The sequence below is a fragment of the Ranitomeya imitator genome, chromosome 5 (genome assembly GCF_032444005.1).
Source record: "Ranitomeya imitator isolate aRanImi1 chromosome 5, aRanImi1.pri, whole genome shotgun sequence".
Classification (NCBI taxonomy): Eukaryota; Metazoa; Chordata; class Amphibia; order Anura; family Dendrobatidae; genus Ranitomeya; species Ranitomeya imitator.
This window is the reverse complement of record NC_091286.1, coordinates 20,616,931-20,644,603: the sequence shown is the minus strand read 5'-3', so window position 1 is coordinate 20,644,603 and position 27,673 is coordinate 20,616,931. Positions and strand designations below refer to the sequence as shown.

Sequence of the window (27,673 nt, the reverse complement as noted above, 5' to 3'; positions counted from 1 at the left end):
TCTCATGATCTATGCGTGCTTTCTCTAACTGCGACCTTCTCTCTTGGTCGGCTCTCTCATGATCTATGCGTGCTTTCTCTAAGCATGACCTTCTCTCTTCGTCATCTAGGCGCGCCTTTTCTAATTTAAGTTGCATCTCTTGGTCAGCAAAGCTCGCTCGTATTTTGGCGGCTTCAGCATTTGCGCGGGCAATGGCGACCGCGCTGCTGATGGATGTTGTCTTTGAGGAGACGGAAGTAACAGATCTTGTCCTATGCGATTTGTGAGACATGGTGTCTTGGGAAAGTGCTTGGCTGTGCAGAGATTGCTGTAACTGTATTTAGTCTCTGAGTAGCCGGTGACTTGAATCCCACTAGTTGGATGGCTGCCGTTTCACTGTTCTGTCCTCACTAGCTGAGGCAGGCTCATACGTAGCTATACAGTCAGCTAAACCGCTATACCGGGGTCCAATAAGGAGACTGTGGTTGAGTCTGTGCTTTATTAAACGTAGTGGTATATTGATGCGGTGAAACTGTGAACAATGATATACATAGAATCAGTGCATGGTATAGAACAGATACATAATACACATGATATACATTATGCATAACATTTAGAAGGCTAGAAACTGAACTGGGAGTACAACTGGCTAGGCTAGGCTAATATGGAGCAGAAATATCTATAGGAAGCATAAAGACATACCGGCAATGCAATCGCAAGGGGGATGAAGTGAAGCATCTTTCCTTGAAGGCAGACTGAGGAAAGTGAAAGGAAAAAATGGAGGGAAATGGAGGCTGAGCTACCATAATGCATTGCAAAGGAGGAGGAGAATCAGACATGGATAATACAAACACAGAAGATTGAACTGTCAACATAACTCTGACCGCCAGAGGGAGCCAAAGCACTAAAAACAAATAAAGATATGAACATCTATACTGAGAAACCTGCAATTACGCAAACAGATAATCAGGGTAACAATATTAGATGGCGGAGACAGAACACCATTGATTCCATGATGCTGTACATGAGAAGGGGTTACATACAAATTATAGATATCACTTACAGTGAACTAACAATGACAGACAGATACAGAGGGGCGAGGACCCTGCCCTTGAGGGCTTACATCTATCTATCTATCTATCTATCTATCTATCTATCTATTACAGTATCTATCTATCTATCTATCTATCTATCTATCTATCTATCTATCTATCTATCTACTATCTATCTATGCAAGGATTCAAAAGATAGAGGATTAGGAGGATCATTTCCATATCTTTGTATTTTAAGTCCTTCTCTCTATTTATATAGAAATCTATCAGCGATGTTTTTGTGTAAATGACCCACAAGTGCAGGAGACCTCTCTGTCCATTCTCCCTCTTTTGCAGCCCACCGCCGGCCTTCTGCTGGCGACTGACAGGTCTCTTTTCTCTTTTTTGATTAGCCGGTTTGTAGTACTGCTTTCCCCTGCAGCGAGCACATCCTCTAAAAGTAGCCCGGAAGATGATCAGAAGATGTTGAATCGGTTGCATTACAGAGATCCTATAAGTGCTATAGGATATGGTCGTCTAATCATAGATTTAGAGAATGGGGTTGTCTTCTTTGAAGGTGATCTGTCAGGATATAATGACTGTGCAAACCAAGTTCAGACGCTCGGTGCATCATGGCGGTGACAAACGTTCACATCCACCTTTCCATCTGCTTGTCTTCCCTCTATCTCTGCCCATCTCTGGCTCTCTGAAGTTGGAGCTGTCAATCAAATAAGGGCGCTGGGAAGGGCTAGAAATTGAGGGGAAAACAAGCAGGTGAGAAGGTGCATTTAAAAGTTTGGCCTCGTCATGGTGCACCGAGCGCCTCGACTTGGTTTGATCAGTCATTCTGTGCCGACAGAGCCCCTTCAAAGGAGACAACCCCATTGACAAGTAAAATAAGGACGGTATAAGCAGCATATCTATAGTGACACCGATTGTAAAGCTTTGATTGGAAGGGGTTGGACGGGCCCTGCTTGACCTCACCTGTGATTTTCTTTGCTAATTATCCTTATCTGCTTTAATTATAACACTTGTATGAAGAAAAAGCCGGAGTCAGAACATGAAAATCAGACAGAGATAAAAGTGAGTAAATGGAAGGTCGGAGGCAGCGGAACAGACGGTAAATGCGGCTCCTGCTGTTCAGACAGGAAATCAGGTTGTTTGCATGCAGCGAGCGATATATAACGGATGATAGTCAGCTGCATAAAATCTGCGTGATCGTAACTACATCGAGGCTCTGATGAAAATCTTCAGTTTTTGTAAACTTTTAAAACTTTGTTTTGTTTGTTCTACTCCTCGATGCAACTGCAGGGGGTGGAGGTAAAGCTTAGAGTCTGCGGCGGAGCATACACAACAGTAGGGTCATACGACAGGATTTTCTCTCAGCTAAGAGAATTGGAGTTATTATTGTAATCACACTCTGATCAGAGTATGATCCAATTTTCTCAGATGGGGAAAAAAAATCCTCCATCTTCTCCATTCTGTCATTCCATAAAAAGTGGAACGCACTCAGATGGGTCCGATTTTTTTTGACTGACCCATTGATTTGCTTGGGCTAGTGCCACCTGATTTAGGGATGCAAATCGTGCATGCTGCGATTTTTGTGCTTGGACAGACTTGGTCCGAGGAAAAAAAAAAAAGGGAAATATGCACTGCTCCATAGATTAACATTGATGTGAGTGCGATCTGATGCTCGTTGGATCGCACTCAGACCGAAAATGCGGCCATCTGCATGAGCCCCTAGGGCCTGTCCATCAGCCGGGTTTCCAACACATCTGTTAAGATAAGATAAAGTTGATAACCCCTTTTAATTCATCCTGCAACCAGCACTAGGCAGTGTAATACAGCCACAATAGAAGGCAAACGGTGCAAAATTTGCAATGAAACCCAATTGCAAAAATTATTTTTAGATCCAACTGCATGCATTTAGGAAAAAAAATTGTCCCCAAAGGTTGAACAACGGGATCAAATTTCAGTTACAGGCACATCCTCACATTATTATTATTATTAATTATTATTGCGCCATTTATTCCATGGCGCTTTACATGTGAGGAGGGGTATACATAATAAACACAGGTACAATAATCTTGAACAATACAAGTCACAACTGGAACAGGAGGAGAGAGGACCCTGCCCGCGAGGGCTCACAATCTACAAGGGATGGGTGAGGATACAGGAGGAGAGAGGACCCTGCCCGCGAGGGCTCACAATCTACAAGGGATGGGTGAGGATACAGGAGGAGAGAGGACCCTGCCCGCGAGGGCTCACAATCTACAAGGGATGGGTGAGGATACAGGAGGAGAGAGGACCCTGCCCGCGAGGGCTCACAATCTACAAGGGATGGGTGAGGATACAGGAGAAGAGAGGACCCTGCCCGCGAGGACTCACAATCTACAAGGGATGGGTGAGGATACAGGAGGAGAGAGGACCCTGCCCGCGAGGGCTCACAATCTATAAGGGATGGGTGAGGATACAGGAGGAGAGAGGACCCTGCCCGCGAGGGCTCACAATCTACAAGGGATGGGTGAGGATACAGTAGGCGAGGATAGAGCTGGCCGTGCAGCGGTTTGGTCGATCGGTGGTTACTGCAGGTTGTAGGCTTGTCGGAAGAGGTGGGTCTTCAGGTTCTTTTTGAAGGTTTCGATGGTAGGTGAGAGTCTGATATGTTGGGGTAGAGAGTTCCAGAGTAGGGGTGATACGCGAGAGAAATATTGTATGTGATTGTGGGAAGAGGAGATAAGAGGGGAGTAGAGAAGGAGATCTTGTGAGGATCGGAGGTTGCGTGCAGGTAAGTACCGGGAGACGAGGTCACAGATGTATGGAGAAGACAGGTTGTGGATGACTGTGTATATCATGGTTAGGTTTTTGTAGTGGAGTCTCTGGGTAATAGGGAGCCAGTGAAGGGATTGACAGAGGGGAGAAGCCGGGTTATAGCGGGGGGACAGGTGGATTAGTCGGGCAGCAGAGTTTAGAATAGATTGGAGGGGTGCGAGAGTGTTCGAGGGGAGGCCACAGAGCAGGAGGTTACAGTAGTCGAGGCGGGAGATGATGAGGGCATGGACTAAAGATTATTTTCTGTGATGGCATAGGTACACATTAAAATAAACTTTTCAATAGACAAATCAGAGGAGATTTCTCCTAGAGATAAAATATTGATGGCCCATTCTAGGGAAACTCTCCTAATAGCAAATTTAGACGTATAAGTAGACCATTAAAGGAGTTGGAAAACATTTACATATATACATATCTGCAAAACTGAAATAATTTTTTTTTTTCTGAGCCTAATAGCATAATAGTCAATGTACCAGGTGACCAGGTCCATTTCATGTGATTACATAGCGCACTATAGTGATTGCCTTGGAACAAACTCACAAGTCCTGACTCCTGATTCATCCATTGTTCTCTGTTACCGGCGTGTTTAATCCAGGAACCGCTCAGCTAATTTTATTCAAACCAGAAGCAACTTTATCAGTAACTGAGTTAACCCAAATTTCCTTCATGCCGCACTCACTGGTTTGTAGATCCCATTCCGCTCATGCATTGAAATCTTTGTATTGATGACATTTTTTTTTTTGCTTCGCTGATAGTGTCATATTATCTGTTTTCTTTTTCTATACACAGTAGCTTCAAGCCGTAATGCCACTCCCGGGGGTATATCAGAACGTGGCAGAAGGGCAGCAGTCCCAGAGAAAAATCGGGACTGTGGAGAACCCCAAAAAGTTTAAAGGACAAGACTTTAACAGCATCCGGGACCTGTGCATCAGCAGGAAGCAGCTGTTTGAGGACGATGTGTTCCCGGCCAACCTCTACTCTATAGGAGAAAAATTACTATCGCAGGATAAACTGCTGAGCATCAAATGGAAACGACCAACCGTAAGTTATAATTTTTTTTATTTATATTGAAATGTTTTTCTTTCTTTATTTTTGCAAAACATAAAAATATAAAAAATGTAAATAAAACTCTGGAAAGCATATAACCAAGTAGAGAATCAGAAAATCATTTGCCCTACCAAGAACACAGCAGTTTATAATAGCTTACAATTAGGGATGAGCGAACCTGAACTGTAAAGTTTGGAGTTCATAACAGACACCTAGGGTCTGGTACCGAACCCAGAACATGGACTTTTTACAGGAAGTCCGGTTTACTGTTTGGGTTTGGTGAAGAATAAAGTTTGTTGAAAGGCTGCAGTGCAGCCAATCAACAAGTTTTTAGGCTATGGGCACTTCCGGAGTCATCACATCCATGGCAAGTATTGGCATAGCTGTAATTGGCGGGCCCACTACATGACGAGGTCTGTATAAATGCCACATCACGGGTGCCGCTGCCTTTCTGCTTTGATTAGTATAGGGACAGAACACAGCTGTAATGAGGGAGAGTTTTAGATTTTGCGTGTACGCACTCTGTGTGTGTACTTTGCACATGTCTCAGTGGGAGTACTGTGCCAAAAAGCCTCTGTGTGTACTCTGCAGCCATATCTGTGGGAGTACTGTTCCTCTAAGCCTCTGTGTGTACTCTGCACTAGTGATGAGCGAGCACTAAAATGTTCAGGTACTCATTACTCAAGTCGAGCAAATCTTAATGCTTGGGTGATTGACTAGAGTAACGAGTATAAAGTACAGCGGAGCCCACGCCGTTTAAAAAAAAAAATATTTATTTAGAGTGCAGGTACTGGCTGATGAATACTACCATCAGCCACCGCCTGCTCTCACTGTTATTAGCGGCAGCAGGCATAGACTGATGGGGAGCAGTGATCCCATCAGCCTACACTAGTGACCAGATGTAGTCTTTATACCTCCTATCAAAGCTGCGGGCTCCTGCTGTCTTTTGACAGCGTGGGAACCGCGGCTGTCTGACTGGTGGTAATGATTTTACAGCCGATCAGAAGCAGTGTTTGCTGTGCTATCATGCACATGACAGCGTGGCAAACATTGGATGGTCGAGCCCCCCATTCAAGTGAATAGCGTCTAGGTTCGGGTCCAAGTACTGCTTTGGTGCCCGAACTTGTTTAACATCCAAGGGTCCGCCCATCTCTACTCATCACTACTCTGCACCTGTGTCTGTGGTTGTACTGTGCCTTTAAGCCCCTGTGTGTACTCCGCACCCATGTCTGTGGGAGAACTGTGCCTCTAAGTCTCTGTGTGTACTATGCATCCATGTCTATGGGAGTACTGTGCCAAAAAAGCCTATGTGTACTCTGCACCCGTGTCTGTGATAGTACTATGCCAAAAAGCCTCTGTGTACTCTGCACCCATGTCTGTGGGAGTATTGTGCCAAAAAGCCTCTGTGTACTCTGCACCCATGTCTGTGATAGTACTGTGCCAAAAAGACTCTGTGTACTCTGCACCCATGTCTGTGGGAGTACTGTGCCAAAAAGCCTGTGTATACTCTGCACCCGTGTCAGTGGAAGTACTGTGCCAAAAAACCTCTGTGTACTCTGCACCCATGTCTGTGGGAGTACTGTGCGTAATTAAAAAACAAAAAATAATCCGCACCAGTGTCTATGGGAGAACTGTGCCTTTTTAGTCTCTGTGTGTACTCTGCACCAGTGTCTGTGGAAGTACTGTGTGTAATTTTAAAAAAGTAACATAATCCGCACTAGTCTCTGTGGGAGTACTGTGCGTAAAAATATTTTTCTACTCTGCAACCGTGTCTGCGAGAATGTTGTGCCAAAAAGCCTGTGTGTGTACTGTGCACGTGTCTCTGTCGTAGTCCTCTGAAAAAATGCTCTGAGTAAGTACTCTAAAAAACAGCCTGTGTGGATGTACTATAATAATAATAATAATAATAAATAATGAATTCCTCGTCCGTCAGGTGAGGACGCCGTCAGTAGTGCATCTACCAGTATGCATTTGCATTCCCACATTTTCAGATCATGCTCCGGTGATGGAAGGAAGGATGGCACTTTGTTTTTGTAGAAGGGGTCAGGCAGGGCAGCTACCCAGTAATCAGCACTTGTAACAATCCGGGCAACTCGTTGCGCAGGAACAGCAGCATGTATTGACTCATGTGTGCCAGGCTGCGCAGAGGCAACAATAAGCTGGCCTCTGTGGGAGGTATATCATCTGGGTCCTCTGTATTACCCCCAGCCATGCCCCAGTGATGTCCGTGAGCTGCTTTGAGTGGCACCCTGCTGTGAACTCGGTTCTTCCTCCTCGTCCTCCAAACCTGATTTCTGGCTGGACAGTTGTGTACCTCTCCGATGTTGGTATAGGAAACCATCCTCCCAGATATGTGTGGACGACGGGCCTTATAATGGTGTGAATGGTCCCTGTTCCTCCTCTTCCGCCTGTGTCACCTCCTCATGCATCATTGCCTGAAGTGTTTTTTCAAGGAAGTATAGAAGTGAGATAGTAATAATAATAATATTTTTTTATTTTTATATAGCGCTAACATATTCCGCAGCGCTTTACAGTTTGCACATGTTGAGGGAGGATCTGAAGTGACCCTTCATGGTTGACACAGTGATTTTCAAATTGATCCACAGGGTGTTGGCGGCAACTGAAAATGACCAGACGGAGGAGTATGTCTCTGTTTGGGGGGATCAAGCAGATCTCTGAGCCCCATTTATTGTGTCGCACTTTTCATAATCTTAACAAGTTACACTTCAACCAATCAACATAAGAACACACTCACAGTTCTTAACCTATAAGAATGCAGGAACAGCATACACGTCAAGGTCTCATAGAACAATACACCTTCAGTGTCATATCTTGTTCGGGCTGGAATAATCAAGGTCTCATAACAACTATGAACTTTAGCCTAGTAACAAAAATTTATCTCAAAACAGCAAGATGGAGTCGAAAAGCACAAAATGAAGCCCGCTTTAATTTTTCTTAGTTTAACTCTTCACACACATTATCATCACTGTCCCCGATGGGGCTCACAATCTAAATTCCCTATCAGTATGTCTTTGGAATGTGGGAGGAAACCAGAGTGCCCAGAAGAAACCCACGCAAACACGGAGAGAACATACAAACTCCTTGCAGATGCTGTCCTTGGTGTGATTTGAACCCAGGACTCCAGCGCTGCAAAGCTACAGTGCTAACCACTGAGCTGCCATGCCTGATGATGGCGTCATCAGTGCTGGCCATGTTGGAGGAGTACTCAAAGCAGCGCAACAGGGCACACATGTCCCGCATGGAGGCCCACTCGATGGTGGTGAAATGATGTTGTTCTGCAGTGACTAACCCGTGTGTGCTGTAGCTAAAACTCCAATATTGTCTGCTGCTGCTCACACTGTCACTCCATATAAAAAATGGAGTTCCACCTTGTGGGTACATCACACACGAGGAGGGGAGCGAGAAGGCAGAAGTGACGCTGCAGTGCAGACAGACGAGAAGCAGGGTGAAAATTAGATTGTGAGCCCCACGGGGACAACGATGATAATGTGTACAAAACTGTAAAGCGCTGTGGAATATCTTAGCGCTATATAAGCAATGCATAATAAATGCCAAAAGCGCTCACAGATGTCTTGCACTTTCTGCAGCCGCTCTGATGTCTGGGTATAATTTTTCAGGAAGCACTGCACCAGCAAATTCAGCACATGTGCTAGGCAAAGGATGTTCATCAAACCGGCTAGGTCCACAGCTGCTACGAGATTTTGCCTGTTATCGCACACCAGCAAAATATATATGGGGAAGATTCCACACTTTATCATGGCAACGTCGATCTGTAACAGAAAGGAAACATTTTATGCAGCAAACGTGTATGATACCAATAAGTAATGATTTTTCATCTGATTATCAATAAAGCATGGTGTTAGAAGAGTCATCTCATTATCATTAGTGGGCAAGTTCAGCAGAGTCATCTCATTGTCATTAGAGGGAAGTATCAGTAGAGTAATCTCATCATTAAAGGGCAGGGTCAGCAGAGTCATCTCATTATCATTAGAGGGCGGGGTCAGCAGAGTAATCTCATTTTCATTAGAGGGTAGGGTCAGCAGAGTCATCTCATTTTCATCAGAGGGCAGGGTCAGCAGACTCATCTCATTTTCATCAGAGGGCAGGGTCAGCAGAGTGATAGAGGGTGGGGTCAGCAGAGTGATCTCATTATTATTAGAGGGCAGGTCTAGCAGAGTCATCCCATTATCATTACAGGGCAGGGTCAGCAGAGTCATCTCATTATCTTTAGAGGGCAGGTCTTTATTAGAGGGCACGTCTAGCAGAGTCATCCCATTATCATTAGAGAGCAGGGTCAGCAGAGTCATCTCATTATCTTTAGAGGGCAGGTCTAGCAAAGTCATCCCATTATCATTAGAGAGCAGGGTCAGAAGAGTCATCTCATTTTCATCAGAGGGAAGGGTCAGCTGAGTCATCTCATTATCATTAGCAGGCAGGGTCAGCAGCGTCAGCTCATTATCTTTAGAGGAAAGGGTCAGCAGAGTCTTCTCATTATCATTAGAGGACAGGTTCAGCAGAGTCATCTCCTTTCCATTAGAGGGCAGGGTCAGCAGAGTCATCTCATTTTCATTAAAGGGCAGGGTCACCAGAATCATCTTATATTCATTACATGGCAGGGTCACCAGAGTCATCTCATTATCAGTAGAGGACAGGGTCAACAGATGATTCATCTCATTATCATTAGAGGACAGGGTCAGCAGAGTCATTTCATTATCATTGTGGGCAGGGTCAGCAGCGTCATCTCATCTTTATCAGTAGAGGGCAGCGTCTGCTTTTTACCATTAGACTGTGGACATTTGCCCATACCCGGAATTGTAATTATTCTGGTTGTGTGGCCGTTTCTCCAGATCTCATGCTGATAGTGATGATATACGCAGGTAATGCTGCAGAGTTAAGCATAATTACCTGCATAAAATTAGCATTGTCCCCGCCGCCTAATCCTACATGCAGTTAATGGTTAATATAATTATCCAAATACAGAGCTGTGAGCAAGAAACGCAGGAAGGTTTTTCCTTTTCTTTCTGTTGTTTTTATCGGCAGCTCTGACCAGAATGCATTTGTCAGGCTGTTTTCCCTTCACAGCAGAACTTGCACTTTATGGTACACTGAGCGGCTGCAAAGCTTTTGCATGTTTATCATTTGCATCAAAGCCGAATAGAGGATATGTCAGTAAAATGAAGTTGTGTGAAGATCAGGGCAGAGTCTCCGCTTCATAGCACATCTCGCTGCAGAGGTTCATCCTCAAGGTCGTCTTATCCTCCATACTATCACACATCCCCTCCTCCAACCCAACGTTATATATCATACCGCTCCATGTACCATCACAATATAGCAAAAAACATAATCTGCTGTGATGCTTAATATCGTCAAAAAGCAAAATTCATCACAGTAGATCCAAATATTGGGTAGGTTGAGAATGGGCCATGAGTTGCATTTCATGTCAAGAAGTCATCTGTCTCTTGGTCCTCCTTATATATTATATCCACATCACATGCAAAATGGGAAAGTCTACTTCTCAGCCCCCAGGATGATGGTGGATATATCCCCCACACCATTAACCTATGATTCATTACAGCTATTGCATACAAATCCAACAGATGCAGTAGAGATGAATCCATAATTAACATAATGCAGTCCTATGTAAACCTACAGCTGGACCAGTATAATTACCAGAATAATCAGTGACCAGCTCAGACAGCAAGAGGGTCATGAGGAAATCTTCCACCCTCATAAATAAAAAAGACTTAATGGATTTGTACCAAGTTTATAACTGATCCCCTATCCATAGGAAACAACTTCCACAATTGGGCCCCCCATAATCTCAAGAACCTCTGAAGGTGACCATGTGAATGGAGAGGTAGTCATTATGCGGACCTCCATTACATTCATTCTTCTTGGGTTTGGCTGGTCTTCTGCACTGGCATTAAGAATGAATGGAGCAGAGGCGAACGTGTCAGGATTCCTGTTGGCCTTCTACAGTTTGACCACTAGTGGCTGCTATTGTTCACCTTGATAACTGTACTGCAATTCCACTCCTTACCACTGGAGGCTGCTGTTGTGTTCTGCAATTGCCCTTTACTAATATTGTAGATTCTGAACCTGTGGAATCCATCTAGTTTCCTGTTTGGACCTACTTAAAGCCACATGGATAACTCACTCATTGCTTGAATATTGTGTGTAACTGAAAGTCTAGTTCCAGTCTCCAGCTCCTGAGCTTTCATCTCCAGACTGATCTCCTTTATCTATGGCTTGTTTCCTATAACTCCTTTGCTATCTCCAAGGACTTCTATTACCGCTTGTTGCTGCTCCTCTAGCCACTGCATTCCAGTATCGTAACAGGATTCTCAAGCTACTATCATTGAAGCCGCCGAGAGAGGATCATTGGGGGTGCGAGTAACTAAATTGGACAGTTTGCTTACTGCATCTACACTCCCTGACAGAAGTTATGTCGCTTACCCATGTTATGTAAATAAAAGCTTATAACCCGATGTTAAATTCATCCATTGGTTGTATAAATGATTCTTTTGAAAGCTGAAACCCTCCGAAATGTGGTTCAGGTTAAGAAAATAAATTGGCATCAATGCAGAAATATTGATCAGTTAATGGACACAGAATGGTCAGATTTTGGCAAGACAAAAGTTTTGAAAATGAAAAAATTGAGGCTAAAAGAATTTTTTTGTGAAAAAAAAGTACTTTTTCATTTTTACGGATCAATTTGTGAAGCACCAGGGGGTTTAAAGTGCTCACTATGCATCTAGATAAGCTCTTTGGGGGGTCTAGTTTCCAAAATGGGGTCACTTGTGGGAGAGCTTTTTTCATTCAAAAAGTCAAATGGTGCTCCTTCCCTTCCGAGCCCTGTCGTGCGCCCAAACAGTGGTTCCCCTCCACATAAGGGGTATCAGGACAAATTGTACAATGACTTGCGGGGTCCAGTTTCTCCTTTTATTCTTGGGAAAATAAAAAAATTGTTGCCAAAAGATCATTTTTTCCTTCCATATTGCTTCTGCTGCTGTGAAGCACCTGAAGGGTTAATAAACTTCTTGAATGTGGTTTTGAGCACCTTGAGGGGTGCAGTTTTTAGAATGGTGTCACTTTGGGGTATTTTCAACCATATAGACCCCTCAAACTGACTTCAAATGTGAGGTGGTCCCTAAAAAAAATGGTTTTGTAAATTTTCTAGTAAAAATGAGAAATCGCTGGTCAAATTTTAACCCTTAGAACTTCCTAGCAAAAAAAAAAATTTGTTTCCAAAATTGTGCTGATGTAAAGTAGACATGTGGGAAATGTTATTTATTAACTATTTTGTGTCACATAACTCTCTGGTTTAACAGAATAAAAATTCACAATTTGAAAATTGCGAAATTTTCTAAATTTTCGCCAAATTTCCATTTTTTTTTACAAATAAACGCAAAAAGTATCGACCTAAATTTACCACTAACATGAAGCCCAATATGTCATACAAAAAACATTCTCAGAACCGCTAGGATCTGTTGAAGCGTTCCTGAGTTATTACCTCATAAAGGGACACTGGTCAGAATTGCAAAAAAAATGGCCAGGTCATTAAGGTCAAAATAGGTTGGGTCGTGAAGGGGTTAATTATTTGTTTGAATATCACATTACTTGCTGTGGATGACAAAACTTTTGTCTTGCCAAAATCTGACCATTCTGTGTCCTTTAACTGATCAATATTTCTTCATTGATGCCAATTTATTTTCTTAACCTAAACCACATTTCGGAGGGTTTCAGGTTTCAAAAGAATAATTTATATAACCAATGGATGAATTTAACGTCAGGTTATAAGCTTTATTTACATGACATGGCTAAGCGACATAACTTCTGTCAGGGAGTGTATGCAGACATGCAAGCACTAAAACCAAAATATACGGCATTTGAAGCTCAGACATCCCATAACGTTCAGATTTTTGGACAAGCTACTCAGGATCTACAGATAATTGTACAAGATCTAAGCAATAAGACTGCACTGCAGTCTGAGCAGATCCTTCTGTTACAAAATCAACATATAGCTCCGGCCCCACCAGCCACCCTTCCACAGCCACCCTTCCATTCCCACCTTTCAGATTTGGTGGAGACCGGGACAACTTTTGTGGATTCACCAACCAGTGAAGATTTTACTTTGCTACACCCTGCTCATCTCCATCCTTAAAAATCAAAAAAGTATTGTGTATCATTATGCTACTGACAAATACAGCTTTAGAACAGGAAAAAGAAAAAATCCACCTTCCAAAAATTCCAAAATTATTGTGGATAAAATGCAAAGTCCAAACAAATAATTCACATAATAGTGAGTAGCAGGCATAAAGCTTTAGCCTGGGCCAACCCTCTTATTGAAACTCAAGATGATCGAATTAATGATCTGGAGACTTTCCTAGCAGCCATGAGCCAGGTGTTTGATGACCCTAATCATTGTCCAACAGCTTCAGCTACGTCAGGACAAACACTCTGATGCAGAGTATGCCTTAGAATTCAGCGGCGGGTGATTAATACTCAATGGAATAATGTTGCAAAATGATCTTTTTTTTTAATGTAGCATGGCCAAGTGGTCTAAGGCACTGGATTTAGGCTCCAGTCTCTTTGGAGGCATGAGTTCAAATCCCACTGCTGCCGCCAGTGTAACGGGGTCTACCAAGTTGGGGTACCTCTTTCAGTACCACCCCGTGTTTCAGGAGGTCCACTCTGCTTTGGCTGGAGTCGGAATGAAAGACGCTGGCTGGAATTCCTTGATTACATGGGCGCATATAAAAGATCACTGCGTCTCCACATATTTCCAGTATGACAACACTTTACTCACAGGACACAGAATATATATCACACAGATACAGAGGGCGGGCCAATTGAAAAGCGGCAGGTCAGACATACATTACCATAGCCGCAGGTGGCCGGAGCCTGCCGATATTTACTGTGGGAATTACAAAGGTGGGGGGAGGACAAAAGGGGAATATCTTGTCCCCTCTGCCCAGGGGCACAGCCTATGAGCTGATGCACTAGGGACATGCATCTCACATGGAACCTATTATACATACATATAACTGCACAACATATTCTTGGTGCTGTGGGGTTCCGTAACAAACGGAGTCTCCAGCTCAGTCAAAGATGAACTAGCCCGGGCCAATGCTCCCACAAATTTTTATGACTTTATTCACCGTTGTATTCAAATAGATTATCAGAGAGATGATTAAAAAAGTGGAATTCAACCCGGTCCCACAACAGTAACCGCTATCCACCTGCTACAATCACCAGTCCCAGAAACTTTGAGATAAAGAGTCCTCCCACATCTGAAGCTAAACCCATGTACATTGACAGCCTATTAAAACGTGAAAGTGCTGAGAGAAAAGAACGGAGACTTCAGGAAAACCAGTGTTTTATTGTGGAAAGACTGACCACTTTCTCATCAATTGTCCTTCTCGACTACGTAAAACAGTAGCAGGTGGTAGCGGATCCCAACTTATCCGATGATAAGACTTCGCCTCCAGTGAATGCCGTCATCCATTCAATTTCCTCTATTGCACCCAACATTAAAAAAGATAACAAGGACTCTCAAAGTTGATACTCAATGGATTTCCACATCTGCCATGGTTGATTGAGGAGCAAACTGACATTTTATGGACATCTCTTTTGCGAAAGAATAGGGGTAAAAAACTCAAAACAGACTTTCATCTATTCTGGAAACTATTGATGGATCTCCACTAAATACAGGACCAGTCAAACAGGAGACGGATGTTATGAACTGGTGATTCAGAAACACAATGGACCTGGTGGTTAAGAGCACACAAAGTGACCTGATAGTTACTAATAACATAGGACGAGCTCTGAGACGTGGGAACTCTGCTGACCGCAATCCCTAATCCTATCACACCACACTAGAGGTAGCCGTGGAGCGCTCCTGACCAGACCTAGGCGCCTCGGCACAGCCTGAGAAACTAGCTAGCCCTGAAGATAGAAAAATAAGCCTACCTTGCCTCAGAGAAATTCCCCAAAGGAAAAGGCAGCCCCCCACATATAATGACTGTGAGTAAAGATGAAAATACAAACACAGAGATGAAATAGGTTTTAGCAAAGTGAGGCCCGACTTACTGAATAGACCGAGGATAGTAAAGATAGCTTTGCGGTCAGCACCAAAACCTATAAACAACCACGCAGAGGGCGCAAAAAGACCCTCCGTACCGACTAACGGCACGGAGGTGCTCCCTCTGCGTCCCAGAGCTTCCAGCAAGCAAGAAAAACCAATATAGCAAGCTGGACAGAAAAAATAGCAAACAAAAGTAACACAAGCAGAACTTAGCTTATGCAGGGCAGACAGGCCACAAGACGATCCAGGAGAGAGCAAGACCAATACTGGAACATTGACTGGAGGCCAGGAACAAAGAACTAGGTGGAGTTAAATAGAGCAGCACCTAACGACTTAACCTCATCACCTGAGGAAGGAAACTCAGAAGCCGCAGCCCCACTCACATCCACCAGAGGAAGCTCATAGACAGAACCAGCCAAAGTATCACTCATGACCACAGGTGGGAGCTTGACCACAGAATTCACAACAGACGGAACCCTAAGAGATAGTTATGGAACCTAATCACCATGAGGTTTTATCCTTCTAATCTCATCTCCACATTTTCCAATAATCCTGGGGTTGCCTTGGCTCAAAATCCCACAATCAATTGGGAAACTAAAGTGCCTTTTCCATCTACTGTCCACTCCCCACAGGCTTCACCAAATAAAGAGGCTGTAGAATATCATGATGAACAATCTTCTAACCTACCATCTATATATAAGGAATTTACTGATTCTGTTCTACTGGAATAGGTCATTCCATAAAATACATGGTTGTTGCCTTGATTAGATCCATCCACTGCATGCACTGCGTGTTGCATCTATGCATTTTACGATAGTAGCAGAGGACTACTTTACCCCCTTTAATTTCCAAACCTCCGGCAGGATCCTAATAGTGCTGGTCACAATCCATGGTGGAATAGATACATAAGAGAAAACATTCTACAGTATATACAGTATTCATGGAGGCCCCTCCATGATGACTTCAGACCAATATTCAGTTCCAGGGTCCAGTTCTCCATATCCGAGGAATAATTTATTGCCGGGGAAAATTTCTGTGTATATAAATCATATTGTACATAGGATCTGATTCCTGTCTTGTCGGACCTTGAAGGTGCCACCTCAGTGCATATAATAAATCTATGTACTTATGTAATGAGAAAGCAGCCAGCAATTAATTCATCCTGAAGGTGACCTCCAGTCTGAACCGTGCGCTGCGCTGCTCCAGTCTGCATGAGGCTGTGGGTAAGGAATCAGAACCCAACTTGACATCTAATAAATATTTAGGACACATTAAACCTGAGCAGAAAATATAAATATGGAAACAGGAGGAAGAAAGACAGAAAACAAAACCATCTGCTGGGAACTGACACCTGCTAAACATATGAGGTGTTCAAAATATGAAAATGATAAAAATCACAATATATCATAAATGTATCAGACTGTACAAAAATGGCCCAGAAATCCCATTCTGATCTATAGGAGGCAGTATTATAGTAGTTATATTACTGTACATAGGGGCAGTATTATAGTAGTTATATTCTTGTACATAGGGGGCAGTATTATAGTAGGTATATTCTTGTACATAGGGGCAGTATTATAGTAGTTATATTCTTGTACATAGGGGCAGTATTATAGTATTTATATTCTTGTACATAGGAGCAGTATTATAGTAGTTATATTCTTGCACATAGGAGCAGTATTATAGTATTTATATTCTTGTACATAGGAGCAGTATTATAGTAGTTATATTCTTGTACATAGGAGCAGTATTATAGTAGTTATATTCTTGTACATAGGGGCAGTATTATAGTAGTTATATTCTTGTACATAGGAGCAGTATTATAGTAGTTATATTCTTGTACATAGGAGCAGTATTATAGTAGTTATATTCTTGTACATCGGGGGCAGTATTATAGTAGTTATATTCTTGTACATAGGAGCAGTATTATAGTAGTTATATTCTTGTACATAGGGAGCAGTATTATAGTAGTTATATTCTTGTACATCGGGGGCAGTATTATAGTAGTTATATTCTTGTACATAGGAGCAGTATTATAGTAGTTATATTCTTGTACATAGGGGGCAGTATTATAGTAGTTATATTCTTGTACATGGGGGCAGTATTATAGTAGTTATATTCTTGCACATAGAGGCACTATTATAGTAGTTATATTCTTGTACATAGGGGGCAGTATTATAGTAGTTATATTCTTGTACATAGGGGCAGTATTATAGTAGTTATATTCTTGTACATAGGAGCAGTATTATAGTAGTTATATTCTTGTACATAGGGGGCAGTATTATAGTAGTTATATTCTTGTACATAGGGGCAGTATTATAGTAGTTATATTCTTGTACATAGGAGCAGTATTATAGTAGTTATATTCTTGTAAATAGGGGCAGTATTATAGTAGTTATATTCTTGTACATAGGGGCAGTATTATAGTAGTTATATTCTTGTACATAGGAGCAGTATTATAGTAGTTATATTCTTGTACATAGGAGCAGTATTATAGTAGTTATATTCTTGTACATAGGAGCAGTATTATAGTAGTTATATTCTTGTACATAGGGGCAGTATTATAGTAGTTATATTCTTGTACATAGGAGCAGTATTATAGTAGTTATATTCTTGTACATAGAGGCAGTATTATAGTAGTTATATTCTTGTACATAGGGGCAGTATTATAGTAGTTATATTCTTGTACATAGGGGCAGTATTATAGTAATTATATTCTTGTACATGGGAGCAGTATTATAGTAGTTATATTCGTGTACATAGGGGCAGTATTATAGTAATTATATTCTTGTACATGGGAGCAGTATTATAGACCTGGTATATCTTGTATAGTTTTCTAAGTACATAAGTGATATATAGCTGTAGAATGTAGAGTACGTACTAAATTTTTAGACAGATGTGAAAAAATGCTGCAAAGTAATAGGCTTTCATAAAATAGAAGTGTTAATAGTTTATTTTTTTCAAGTAACAAATTACAATTAAGTGAATGAAAAAAATATAAATTTAAATTCCATCAGTATCTGATGACCGCTCGTTGCTGCCACCACTTCTTCACGGTCGCTTTTAGTTGTATACACGTTATGAAGGAACTTGACAAACTGGATGATGTGAGATCACGGATCTGTGGGGCTGGATCATCACTTCCAGGACTTGTTCTTAATAACATTGGCTAGATGTTGAGGGTCGTTGTCCAGCTGCAGAATAGATCTGGTGCCAATCATTCTCCTTCCTGATGGTGTTACAAGATAGATAAGGGGTCAGTTCTCCAAAAATGTTTGGAGCAACCTCCTGCCGATTTCCACCAAAAACTGTGCGCAAGTTACCGAGAAGAAGTGATGGAGGCGACAAGCGGTCACTAAATATTGATGGGATTGGATTTCTCTTTTCATTTTGTTAATTGATAAACTGTTATTACTTCTCTCTTTGGAAGCTTCTTTACTTGCAGCAGTTTTTCTACACCCGTCTAAAACTTTTGCTCAGTAATAATGTATATGAATAATATAATTTATTTTTCTGCTGTTTCCAATTTTCCAGATTTTGCATTAAAATACTAAGACAAAAATCCTTCTGTTCCTTCATATTTCCTGTAATTGCTGAGCCACAATCAGTGTGTGACGGTCCTTATTTCCCACTAGATGGTGGCCTGATTCTAACGCATCGGGTATTCTAGAATATGCATGTCCACGTAGTATATTGCCCAGTCACGTAGTATATTGCCCAGTCACGTAGTATATTGGCCAGCCACATAGTATATTGCCCAGTCACGTAGTATATTGCCCAGTCACGTAGTATATTGCCCAGTCACGTAGTATATTGCCCAGTCACGTAGTATATTGGCCAGCCACGTAGTATATTGCCCAGTCACGTAGTATATTGCCCAGTCACATAGTATATTGCCCAGCCACGTAGTATATTGCCCAGTCACATAGTATATTGCCCAGTCACATAGTATATTGTCCAGCCACGTAGTATATTGCCCAGCCACGTAGTATATTGCCCAGTCACATAGTATATTGCCCAGTTACGTAGTATATTGCCCAGTCACGTAGTATATTGCCCAGTCACGTAGTATATTGCCCAGTCACGTAGTATACAGCACAGAGCCACGTAGTATATTGCCCAGCCACGTAGTATATTGCCCAGCCACGTAGTATATTGCACAGCCACGTAGTATATTGCACAGCGACGTATTATATTGCCCAGTAACGTAGTATATTGCCCAGCCACGTAGTATATTGCCTAGCCACGTAGTATATTGCCCAGCCACGTAGTATTTTGCCCAGTCACGTAGTATGTTGCCCAGCCATGTAGTATATTGCCCAGCCACATAGTATATTGCCCAGTCACGTAGTATATTGCCCAGTCACGTAGTATATTGCCCAGTCACGTAGTATACAGCACAGAGCCACGTAGTATATTGCCCAGCCACGCAGTATATTGCCCAGCCATGTATATTGCACAGCGACGTATTATATTGCCCAGTAACGTAGTATATTGCCCAGTCACGTAGTATATTGCCCAGCCTCGTAGTATATTGCCCAGTTACGTAGTATATTGCCCAGTTACGTAGTATATTGCCCAGTCACGTAGTATATTGCCCTGCCACGTAGTATATTGCCCAGCCACGTAGTATATTGCCCATTCACATAGTATTTTGCCCAGTCACGTAGTATTTTGCCCAGCCACGTAGTATGTTGCCAAGCCACGTAGTATATTTCCCAGTTACGTAGTATATTGCCCAGTCACGTAGTATATTGCCCAGTCACGTAGTATATTGCCCAGCCACGTAGTATATTGCCCAGCCACGTAGTATATTGCCCAGTCATGTAGTATATTTCCCAGTCACATAGTATATTGCCCAGCCATGTAGTATATTGCCCAGTCACGTAGTATATTGCCCAGTCACGTAGTATATTGCCCAGCCACGTAGTATATTGCCCAGCCATGTAGTATATTGCCCAGTGACGTAGTATATTTCCCAGTCACATAGTATATTGCCCAGCCATGTAGTATATTGCCCAGTGACGTAGTATATTGCCCAGCCCACGTAGTATATTGCCCAGCCACGTAGTATATTGCCCAGCCATGTAGTATATTGCCCAGCCACGTAGTATATTTCCCAGTCACATAGTATATTGCCCAGCCATGTAGTATATTGCCCAGCCACGTAGTATATTTCCCAGTCACATAGTATATTGCCCAGTCACATAGTATATTGCCCAGTGATGTAGTATATTGCCCAGTGACGTAGTATACAGCACAGAGCCACGTAGTATATTGCCCAGCCACGTAGTATATTGCCCAGCCACGTATATTGCACAGCGACATATTATATTGCCCAGTGACGTAGTATATTGCCCAGTGACGTAGTATATTGCCCAGCCACGTAGTATATTGCCCAGCCATGTAGTATATTGCCCAGTCACGTAGTATATTGCCCAGCCACATAGTATATTGCCCAGTGACGTAGTATATTGCCCAGCCACGTAGTATATTGCCCAGTCACGTAGTATATTGCCCAGCCACGTAGTATATTGCCCAGCCACGTAGTATATTGCCCAGCCACGTAGCATATTGCCCAGTTACGTAGTATATTGCCCAGCCATGTAGTATATTGCCCAGTCACGTAGTATATTGCCCAGCCACATAGTATATTGCCCAGTGACGTAGTATATTGCCCAGCCACGTAGTATATTGCCCAGTCACGTAGTATATTGCCCAGCCACGTAGTATATTGCCCAGCCACGTAGTATATTGCCCAGCCACGTAGTATATTGCCCAGTTACGTAGTATATTGCCCAGCCACGTAGTATATTGCCCAGCCACGTAGTATATTGCTCAGTCACGTAGTATATTGCCCAGCCACATAGTATATTGCCCAGCCACATAGTATATTGCCCAGTGACGTAGTATATTGCCCAGCCACGTAGTATATTGCCCAGCGACATAATATATTGCCCAGCCACGTAGTATATTGCCCAGCCACGTAGTATATTGCCCAGTCACGTAGTATTTTGCCCAGCCACATAGTATATTGCCCAGTGACCTAGTATATTGCCCAGCCACGTAATATATTGCCCAGTCACGTAGTATATTGCCCAGTGACGTAGTATATTGCCCAGCCACGTAATATATTGCCCAGTCACGTAGTATATTGCACAGCCACATAGTATAATCAGAACCTCCCACTCCCGTCTCCAAGACTTTACACGTGCTGCGCCGATTCTTTGGAATGCACTACCTAGGTTAATACGATTAATCCCCAATCCCCACAGTTTTAAGCGTGCCCTAAAAACTCATTTGTTCAGACTGGCCTACCGCCTCAATGCATTAACCTAACGATCCCTGTGTGGCCTAACAATCAGGTTCCTCGCATCATGTTCTCATTCACTTTATGCAGTATTAGCCCTCTGTGTCTGTACTGCTACATACTTAGGCAGTTAACTGGTTCATGCAGCTTTACATGAACACCCGAGCCTTACACTATGGCCGGTCCGAATAACTAAAGCAATTGTTACCATCCACCTCTCGTGTCTCCCCTTTTCCCCATAGTTTGTAGCTTGCGAGCAGCAGGGCCCTCACTCCTCCTGGTATCTGTTTTGAACTGTATTTCTGTTATGCTGTAATGTCTATTGTCTGTACAAGTCCCCTCTATAATTTGTAAAGCGCTGCGGAATATGTTGGCGCTATATAAATAAAAATTATTATTATTATATATTGCCCAGCCACATAGTATATTGCCCAGCCACGTAGTATATTGCCCAGCCACGTAATATATTGCCCAGCCACGTAGTATATTGCCCAGCTCACCTTCCGATCCGAGGGCCCCTTGTAGTTCTGTCACCTGTGCGCGGTGCACGCAGCAGCTTCCGGTCCCAGGGTGTGATGACGTCACGGTCATGTGACTGTGACGTCATGGCAGGTCCTTGTCGCATACCTTCATTAGCACCGGAACCTGCCGCTTGCATGGAGCAGTCACCGGAGCATCGCGAGGAGTGGGAAAGGTGAGTATATAATGATTTTTTATTTTTTTTATTATTTTTTTATTATTTTTAACATTAGATCCTTTTACTATTGACGCTGCATAGGCAGCATCAATAGTAAAAACTTGGTCACACAGGGTTAATAGCGGCGGTAACGGAGTGAGTTACCCGCGGCATAATGCGGTCCGTTACCGCCGGCATTAACCCTGTGTGAGCGGTGACTGCGGGGAGTATGGAGCGGGCACCGGGCACTGACTGCAGGGGAGTAGGGAGGGACTAATCGGACTGTGGCCGTCGCTGATTGGTCGTGGCAGCCATGACAGGCATCTGGCGAGACCAATCAGCCACTTGGATTCCATGACAGACAGAGGCCGCGACCAATGAATATCCATGACAGACAGAAGGGCAGAAAGACGGAAGTGACCCTTAGACAATTATATAGTAGATGGGACTGCAGGCTGTAAATGTGTACAGAAGAATGTACCTTTTATTTTAAATTTGTCCCTGGTCCAGATTAGAGGGATTAATGATCGACATTTTTCAATTTTCTGTGTGTTTTTAAGCATGAATCAGAGAATGTTTTTTTTTATTGTCTTTTTACTTTCCGAGGGTTTTAGGATGAATTTAATAATAGTGAACTATTTCATTTATTTGTATGGGGAATTATATACTAGTGTAATGAGAGTAAAAAAAAAATGAGCAAAAAATAAATTGACTGTAAAATGGCCCTAACATGATCTTAAATACATAGGAGAGACTAGCCATCACATTGAAGGGTCAGCACATTTACTAATATTTCATTGTACATCAATTTATCCAAAAAGTCAAAGGTGTTACCTTCATCATCCTTCTGCCACCATGGTTGTAACCACCATCGTTAACGACTCAACCTTCTTCCTTCAACAGGTCACAGTTCACATCACAACCACTGAGAGGCCACATTTGGGCACACATAGCTTCAACATCTCCAGACAGAATATCACTATTTTTTTATTCTATGCTTGTCATGTTGTATCACTCTTATGTCGAACTAGGAGGAAAGGAAAAGAACATTATATTATTATATACTGTATATAACTTCATTGTCAACTTTGTTTTTCAAATCATTTTGTTCTTTGTCCTTTAAGAACCGATTTAAGCAAAACCAATACTCAGACATGCTGTCACAACTCAGCTGTCGCGTGATCGGGGACCAGGGCTCCTTCCCTGTCCCTATCACTAGGGGGCGCCATAGCTTGCCCTATTCCCGGGATACTTCTGAAGGTGAAGATGCCAGGGCCGCCACCCTTGCCTTAATTCCTGAATTATCCTTCTGTCTGTTCACCTCCCCCACCCAGGGAAGAGGGGTGCTTCTGTGCATCACAGCAGACCAACCAGACGAACAAGGCTGCACAAACAAGGGGGTAACTGAAAATACTAGGCATATAAATATTCACTCACATATAACAGAGGAATGCATCGGGGAGTGGAGGATGAGGAAAGAACAAACTAAGAGGAGGGAAGGGAATTACCACACTTACAAACCACGCAACAGTCACAGATAACTCCTCCAAAACTCCTTCTCATATGAACACCTCTCCTCCTAAGCCATGCAGCAAATGCTAGCTCTGATGTGGGTTCGAATCAGGGCCCAGATTATAGATGGGGGGTAACTGAGCTAAGCAGAGAGCTCAGTTTCTAACATGGCCGATTAACCTTTGCTCTGCCAAAATAAACACCATTAAAAAGAAGAAGGGTTTCTTCTCAGCGCAGGAGTAGGAGCAATCAGACCTACGGTCTTCCGGCTCCTCTCTGTTGCAGTAACCCCATGACACATGCATAGTCTTACTTGCTAACTTTTACTGACACACCATGCCCCTTTTATGCCTTTTTTACGATTGCTCCACTCCATGTTTCTTACCCCCTAAATGTGGATTGGATGCTGATGAAGTAGCATCCCAGTGTAACAAGAACCTTTCTGAAGCACTGGGCTCCAGGAGGTTTGGGAGATTTTTCCTGGACTTTAAAAAGTCTCCTATTTCTTGACGGCTCATGGAAATGTCGAAACTATTGGCAAAGTATGTGCAGGTCGAAGTCAAAGATTAATTTTTTGGACCCCAATGCAGTATCTTTAGCCAGTTATACTACTGGTATTTTCCTTAGTGGTCCCATCAGACAATGGCACATACTATCACTGCGCTCCCAGCAGCCACTACCCAGCCAGCGAAACATTCCTAGTGCCATGATCCATCCTCTCAGGCGCTGTACAAGGCGTAACACAGTGTCAATCTTTTACGAATTTCCTTTAACCAGGTCCTTTTTCATACATATTATTTAATGCATCTGATATAGGAGATAGAACGTATAAATGAAGCAAATTGTCTCCTGCAATAATTCAGAAAATCTAAAAATTCAGCACTTGGCTTCATTGATGCCAGATTAAAGAAATTTCAGTATTTGTCTATGTGCATGACATCTTTTCAATTTAGATGAATCCGACAAGTTTTTCAAGCAGAAGACTCTTTCGGAGATTCTGGAGGGTTTTTTGTGTGTAATTTTTGGGGTTATTTACCTGTGCATTTTTCAAACCTTTTTTTTCCATATGTTAGTTTTTTATTTATTTTATTTTTCCCATGATTTTTGTGAAGTTTATTTTTTTATTACTGTAGTTTTATTTTTTTACTCCACTGAATAACAAAAAAAACAGCATTTTTTTTAAAGAAAATTTTCCAAAACAAATCTTTTGTGCTTTCCCATTGATTTTGTTTTGAAAAGTAAAGAATAAAACTCCAGGGGAATGTAGGTCAATTTTTTTTTTTTTTTAACCGCTTGGTATTTTTAGAAACCTGAAGTGGATAAAAGACGCTCAAAAGCCTGAACATGTGCACAGAGAAACGTTGTTGCACGAAAATACGGATGTTCATTCTTTAGAACGTTTTTAAAAAAAAATAGGATTTCAGGGGGTGTCGGAGGCAGAATCCGCCTGAAAAAGACGCCATCTGCTGCGGTTGCAATGGTGTCAATAATTCAGAGTAACCTCCACGTGGAATTTTTGATTTTCCAGCCACATAAAGAAAGGATAATAATGTTCAGCGCTCGTGAGGGGCGACGTGACCTATGTGCAGAATGGAAATGAGCCTCCTCTGCTTCTCTTGCGCTCGCTCTCGGGGGGCACGGCTAATTTCCAGAGCATAGACACGCAGCAATCATCTCATCACATTTACATAGGAAGTTCAAGGAATCACGAGGAGTCTCCAGTGTGGATGAAGCCTTTACATCAGACCCTTGTTCTAAGGAACTCTGAATAATAATGGTTGCCTTCTAGATATAGATGATGGGGGCTCCACTCATGACCCCCTCTATGAACCAGAAAGCGAGTCTTGCTCTGGTGATCCCAGTCCGTCCAGTTCTGGAAGAGATGAGCAAATCAAATTCATTTAAAAGTTCCCCATATCCGTGGATTCAGATGAATTGAATTTTGGATGCGTTGCTTTCCACAAATACAGTAAAGTGTCTACAGGCCAAGCGGCATTGTAAGGGCTAGAAAGGGGTTAAAAAATGGCGAAACTCATGCTCACCTCACCAAGGTCCAGGAAAGTGACTTAAAAAAGAATGCAAGTGATGAATCAGGGCCACAATGTTAAAATTGGATATTAGACTGGCGCAAAAAACGAAAACATGGATGATAATCGTCTGACCCCGGCCTTACTCTGTTGAGACTGTAGGGGGCACTGTCTATGTGGAACATTGCTGGCATTTTGGGGCACTATGCTGGCTTTGTTATTGGCGTCATAGGGTGCTGTAAATGGAGCCACATTGGCTGCTATTATGGGGCCCGGGGCCAGAACTTAGGGGCAGGTTCTTTACATGAAATCTTTTCGCATTGTGTAAGATTATGTAATGAACAGAGTTTCCCTTTAAACCATTATATATTGCAGAAATAGGTTTCTTATCGCTATGAATGTGACAGGCGCGTCTCAGACATATAGTGAAGTTACTCCGAGAGACTTGTTAATCAGAAGTGTTATTTTATCAGTCCCTTAAGAAGTGCGGAAGGAGAACGCGGCACAGTTCAGTGATTAGATGAAGGCGGCTTCTCAGAAGAAAGCAAATGAAATAATCACTTCACCTCTGAATGCGATCCTGATGAAAATCTCTGTAATTGAGAAGCAGAGATTACAATCTGCTGTTATTGTAATAAATGGAACGTAGCGGGAGAGCGTTGGGAGAGCGTTGGGAGAGCGCCGGCGGAGCAGCGCCGCGGCTCAGGCTTCATGGATGAGTGTGTGGATGCTAAGGCTCGGGCGGCACACGATGAGCGGACAGCGATCCTACTATGGGGAGGCTACATCGCACCGTAAGGAAGGTGAACGTGGTCGCGTTGCAGCAAACTAGTGGCAAAGCCCCCTAAAATGGCTTTAATTCTTGTGACTAATGTCGTTTTTGTGGCAACTTGCTGGATGCTACAAGACCAAGGTGATATAGCAACACTTTAGTGCAAACATTAGTCCCCTAGCCTGAAGCTTATAACTATTATTATTATTTATTTATTTAATTATTTATTTATATAGCACCATTGATTCCATGGTGCTGTACATGATAAGGGGTTACATACAAGTTACAGATATCACTTACAGTAAACTAACAATGACAGACTGATACAGAGGGGCGAGGACCCTGCCCTTGCGGGCTTACATTCTACAGGATTATGGGGAAGGAGACAGTAGGTTGAGGGTTGTAGGAGCTCCGGTGTTGGTGAGGCGGCAGCTCCGGTGTTGGTGAGGCGGTAGCTCCGGTGTTGGTGAGGCGGCAGCTCCGGTGTTGGTGAGGCGGTAGCTCCGGTGTTGGTGAGGCGGCAGCTCCGGTGTTGGTGAGGCGGTAGCTCCGGTAGTGATGAGGCGGCAGCGGGGTCAGTGCAGGCTGTAGGCTTTCCTGAAGAGGTGGGTTTTCAGGTTCCATCTGAAGGATCCGAATGTGGTTGATAGTCGGACGTGTTGAGGTAAAGAATTCCAGAGGATGGGGGATATTCGGGAGAAGTCTTGGAGGCGGTTGGATGAGGAGCGGATAAGTGTGGAGGAGAGAAGGAGGTCTTGGGAGGACCGGAGATCACGTGAGGGAAGATATTGGGAGATTAGTTCAGAGATATATGGAGGAGACAGGTTATGGATGGCTTTGTAGGTCAGTATTAGTAATTTCAACTGGATACGCTGAGGGAATGGGAGCCAGTGAAGGGATTTGCAAAGAGGTGAAGTGGAGGAGTAGATTGACGGTTGAGGAAAGGACAGATTCTGGAGATGTTTTTGAGCTGGAGGCGACAGGAGGTGGAAAGAGCTTGGATGTGCGGTTTGAAGGACAGGGCAGAGTCAAGAGTTACTCCGAGGCAGTGGACTTCCGGCACGGGAGAAAGCGGGATGTCCTTTAATGCGATAGATAGGTCAGGTAAGGAAGATCTATGAGATGGAGGAAAGATGATGAGTTCAGATTTGTCCACTGTAAGACAAATGCTGGTGTGGTAGTTGGAGGCAGGTATATCTCGCCCAGGTGTTTGTCCTATGTGAATTAGGCCATTCAGTATCTTCAGGATGCTAATGGGTTAATGATTGCAGGAATAAAAGATGACCAGCTGGAAACCCCCAGCTGGTCATCTTTTATTCCTGCAATCATTAACCCATTAGCACCCTGAAGATACTGAATGGCCTAATTCACATAGGACA

General features: G+C 43.0%; 1 protein-coding gene and 1 long non-coding RNA gene across 3 annotated transcripts in view; one reads left to right on the top strand and one right to left on the bottom strand.

The window, feature by feature from the left end:
- LOC138681117 (calpain-13-like) overlaps positions 1-27,673 on the top strand; it is a 156,345-nt gene that overhangs the window by 13,636 nt on the left and 115,036 nt on the right. For both annotated transcript variants that reach the window (XM_069768371.1, XM_069768370.1), the window contains exon 2: positions 4,632-4,883. In XM_069768371.1, coding sequence (XP_069624472.1) covers positions 4,647-4,883 — 237 coding nt within the window. In that variant the 5' untranslated portion in view covers positions 4,632-4,646. The remainder of the gene's footprint in view (positions 1-4,631; positions 4,884-27,673) is intronic.
- Positions 7,340-27,673, bottom strand: part of LOC138681120 (uncharacterized) — a 56,626-nt gene continuing 36,292 nt past the window's right edge. Inside the window, exons 2-3 of the long non-coding RNA XR_011321889.1 lie at positions 22,818-23,010; positions 7,340-8,680 (exon numbers count right to left, since the gene is read on the bottom strand). This is a non-coding gene — a long non-coding RNA (uncharacterized lncRNA). The remainder of the gene's footprint in view (positions 8,681-22,817; positions 23,011-27,673) is intronic.